General features: G+C 52.7%; 3 protein-coding genes across 3 annotated transcripts, besides 2 other annotated features; all 3 read left to right on the forward strand.

The window, feature by feature from the left end:
• Positions 1-4,326: a sequence feature (heterozygous, non-Esmeraldo-like haplotype).
• On the forward strand, positions 34-1,566 carry Tc00.1047053503473.20 (hypothetical protein, conserved; the record flags this gene model as incomplete). Its single annotated transcript, XM_798220.1, has 1 exon — positions 34-1,566. One exon carries the CDS (start codon positions 34-36, stop codon positions 1,564-1,566), a length of 1,533 nt encoding a protein of 510 aa, XP_803313.1.
• Positions 1,803-1,838: a microsatellite.
• Positions 1,908-3,332, forward strand: Tc00.1047053503473.10 (protein kinase, putative; the record flags this gene model as incomplete). Its single annotated transcript, XM_798219.1, has 1 exon — positions 1,908-3,332. The coding sequence occupies one exon, from the start codon at positions 1,908-1,910 to the stop codon at positions 3,330-3,332; it is 1,425 nt and encodes a 474-aa protein (XP_803312.1).
• On the forward strand, positions 3,968-4,326 carry Tc00.1047053503473.4 (proteasome 26S non-ATPase subunit 9, putative; the record flags this gene model as incomplete). The annotated part of the gene is made up of 1 exon (XM_798221.1): positions 3,968-4,326. A coding segment is annotated over one exon (359 nt), but the record flags the coding sequence as incomplete, so codon positions are not given.

Genomic DNA, 4,326 nt, shown 5'->3' on the forward strand with positions numbered 1-4,326 from the left:
GCTTCTTCCTGGCTGCTGTGGACACTGCATGCCATGTCTGGTGAGGAACGTCACCAGGGAAAAGGAGAAAAGGGACCGATGGACCATGACGAGCCGCCGTCGTACCGTACACGTGTGGAGGCGTCTGTGGAGTTGATGGCGTTGCGCGTCAAACCCGTCCATCTCCTCGGGGAGGTGCTGAAGGCGTTGCGTGGCTGCCTATACGACATGCGAGGGGTGCGCAATGTGATGGACGCCCCGCAGCCCACCTCGGACCCCGGCGAGGCACACAAACTGCTGCTGCTGGACCCACAAGTAATTCCTCCCCCATCGCCTGCTGCAAAGAACGCCTCGACGGCACCAACACAACCCCTTTGGGTGGAGGCGAACCACGCGTCGGTGCCGCCTGTCGTGCGGGAGCGACTGCAGTCATTCCTGCTGGGCAAACGGTCCGTCGCGCAGAGTCTTCGTGTGGCGGTGGCCCAACACATTGTGCGACTGAGCCACAGAAACTTCACGATGCCGGAGCTTCTGCAGCGTATTCTTCCGCCGGGGACAATTCCGCTAAGCGGCTTTGAGCAGGTGGGCCACATAGCGCACGTCAACCTCTCTGCCGCCCACCTGCCGTATCGCGCGGACATTGGCGCCGTCATTTTGGACTGCAACCCCACCGTGCGTGTCGTTGTGAACAAAGTGGACAACATCGCAAGCGTGTTTCGCGAGTTCAAGATGGAAGTCATTGCGAGGCGCACCACCCACTCCGACATGAAGGGAAGTCCGGCGGAAGAAAATAGTGGAGACGAGGAGAAACTGCACCGCCTTCTGTTGGCGACTGTACGACAACATGGCTGCATCTTTCGCGTTCCGTACGATCGCGTTTATTGGAACTCGCGACTTAGCCACGAGCACGCGCGGGTTGTTGGCATGATGCAGAGCGGGGATATGCTTTATGACGCCATGGCGGGTGTTGGGCCCTTCGCCATACCCGCTGCCGTGGCCGGCGTTAAAACTTACGCGAATGATCTGAACCCCGTTGCAGCGGAGTATCTGCGCATCAATGCGGAGCTCAATCACATCAACAAAGATACATTTCATGTATTCAACATGGACGGCCGTGAGTTCCTGAATACAGTTCTCTACCGTGACGTAGTGAGTGGGGCGGCGGTGTGTGGACGACGCCACGTGACGATGAATCTTCCAGCCATGGCGGTGGAGTTTTTGGATGTATTCACTAAGCCGCCCTGGTCACAACCGCTGGTGTCGTTATCATTATTGGAGGAGAAGGAGAAGGCTAAAGAAGGCAAAGAAAAAGAGGAACATGTGGAGATGCATCCAGACAAGCGAGTGCTCTTTCATGTTTACTGCTTTTCAAAGAATATGGATGATTTTTTGGGTGATGCCGTCAAGCAGGTGGAGCGGTGGTTGGCCTTCAGCTTGGCGGGGGAAAACCTGGAGGCAGTGCACATGGTGCGGGATGTGGCGCCGTTGAAGCGCATGGTTTGTGTGAGTTTTACTCTTCCGGAGGCATTTTGGCTCCACCGTGAGGCCAAAGGGATGTCACCACTCAAGCGAGCCCGCAGTGATTGAGACATTGATGCCTTTGTGTGTGTGTGTGTGTGTTTGCCTATACTTCTCCGGTACTTTTTGGCCCTATGCATGCGTGGACGTCTTGCAAGGAGGCGCTTTGTTCCCTTCTAATCGCCATTAATCCGCGACGCACGCATGGCCTTTGGTGTCCACAACATAAATATATAATTTTTGTCTACTTTCTACCTGACGGGCATCATTTTTGTAGACCGCTTTATACATCTTCTACGGTTGCCTTTTTCTTTTTTCTCTTTTTCTTTTTTTTTTTTTTTCAACTTAGGCTTCCATCTCTTGTGTTTCTCGGAGAGGGGGAGGAGGAGGAGGACGGCGTGCGTGGCAAGATGGGCAACGATGAGATCTTTGAGGATCTTTTTATTTCCGACACGGAGCCCGAGGAACTTTACGAGGAGCTTGGCCCCATTGGCGTCGGCAACTACGGGTCCGTCATAAAAGCCCGCAACCGACAGACGCAGGCGATTGCGGCCATTAAGCTCGTACTTCTTGTTGACAAGGACGAGCGTGACTTTGTGCAGAAGGAAATCAGCATCCTGAAGAAGTGCGTTCACCCTAATATTGTGCGATATTACGGAGCTCACAAGTCGCTTAGCAAGCTGTGGATTGTCATGGAGTACTGTGAAGGCGGGTCGGTGGATATGGTGTACAAAGTGTTGCGGCATCCGCTGCCGGAGAACCTCATCGCGTACGTCTGTCGTCAGGTGCTGCTTGGGCTTCAGTACCTGCACGCGAACCGAAAAATTCATCGTGATATCAAAGGTGGCAACATTTTGCTCACTCGTGATGGTGACGTGAAGCTGGCAGACTTTGGCGTTAGCACGGAACTTTCCCATTCCCTGTCACGGCGGAATACATTTGTTGGGACGCTGCTTTGGATGTCCCCCGAGGCGATTCTTGAGCTGGACTACGATGAGAAGGCGGATTTGTGGAGTTTAGGCATCACACTGATTGAGATGGCAGAGGGGGCACCGCCGTATATTGATACGCATCCCGCCCGAGCACTTTTCATGATCCCAAAGGTGGATCCCCCAACGTTGCATGACAAGGATCGGTGGTCACCGCAGATGGCCCTCTTCTTGAAGCGGTTGCTGATAAAAGACTATCGCCTGCGACCCACCGCGACAGCCATGCTCAACGACCCATTTGTGGCACCGGAGAAAATTGGAACAAAGGAACAAATGAAAGCGGTCATTGATGAGGTGCTTGCGAAGAAGGAGGCGATGAGCCCACAACGGCTACACGGTGAGACGAATTCCAGTGCGACGTTTGTTGAGCGTACATCTACGGACACTGACGGGGAAGACGGGGTTACCAACGACACCTGCACCAGCGGGAGAGCGCCCACTGGCGCGAAGGTCCCTGCTAATACTTCTCCCGTGGCTATGGAGGCAATGGACATCACTGGAGCACATCTTTTTTTTCACGACGGTACATTGCTGCCGTTACCAATGCTCTCTACACATGACATTGGGTTTGATGAGCTGGGGCTTGGCCGAGAGGGAATTGGACCGTTTGCCAAGCCAGTGCCTGACGCCGAATCATTACTTGTTCCACCAGAACAACGTTCAACGGCCTTACACGGCAGTGGCGGGCTTGCGTACACCATGCATGTCACTCAGACGCTCAAGTCAATGTTGTATTACCACAAACAGTTACCGTTTTTCCGAGAGGTGACGGATGCGGAGGCGATCAAGTCCAAAGAACTCCAGCTGAAGTATGGCTCTATTTTGAAGAGCATCTATCGCCTGTAAAGGGAGTCAAGACGGCGAGAAAAAGTCTTTTACACTGGACAGCACAACGCCTAACATTGGTGATGATGATGATACTGTTAGTGGAGGGTTCGATGGACCGAGACGAATGGCGGGTGATGTGTAGATTATAGGAGCAGAAGAAGAAGTGGGATGTGTGTGGCGACACCAGAAATGACGGCGGGTGATGATTTGTGGTGTTTGTTTCTTTCACATCCGTGTTTTTATTCCTTTTTTTTATTTTTTTTTGGTTGTTTGCCTCACAATCCCAATATGCCGTCTCCCATGTGTCTCTGTTTTTTTTCCGCGCTGTTGTCTGCGATGACTGTTGTTCCATTTTGAACCATCCAATGCGTATGCAACGCTGACTCATTTTCCACCGCCGTTAACAGCAGCCCTTCTTTCTCTTTCCATGTTTGTTGGTTTTGTGTTGCATGGCGCTTGTTTTATTCCTGGAGTATTATTATTATTAATTGTTTCTTTTTTTTCTTTTGCTTCTCTGCCATTTTTTGCGGCACAATCCGCCCACTACTCACCATCCGTTTTGGCTGGAGGAGCAGAGAAAAGGAAATAAATATCGCTTGAACAGCACGGAGGGGGGAGGAGTTAAATTGGTGTGCGCCTGCAAACAGCACAGCATGATGAGCGGCCTGACGTCTTCCTCGCGGGAGGAGCTGCTGCGGTTGGATGAGCAGCGAGCGGCAGTTATGAGGCAGATAGAGGAGGCGATGGCGTTTCTCAACACAACACCGGTGGGATTGAATGGTCCTCTCGTTGACGGGGAGGGCTTCCCGCGTAATGACTGTGACTTGTATGCCGTACGTCGAGCTCGGCAGGCGGTGATCTGCGGGAGAAACGATCTCAAGGCATTGGAGAATTCCATGCACGAAAAGCTTGCCTTGTTGCACGAGGAAAACCAGGAGGAGGCAACGAAACAGATGGAAAGAGATAACGAGGCGCGGCGGAAAGGCAAATCTGACGCTTTGCAACGTGAGCA

This window comes from Trypanosoma cruzi, genomic scaffold, assembly GCF_000209065.1.
Source record: "Trypanosoma cruzi strain CL Brener 1047053517191 genomic scaffold, whole genome shotgun sequence".
NCBI classification, from domain to species: Eukaryota; Euglenozoa; class Kinetoplastea; order Trypanosomatida; family Trypanosomatidae; genus Trypanosoma; species Trypanosoma cruzi.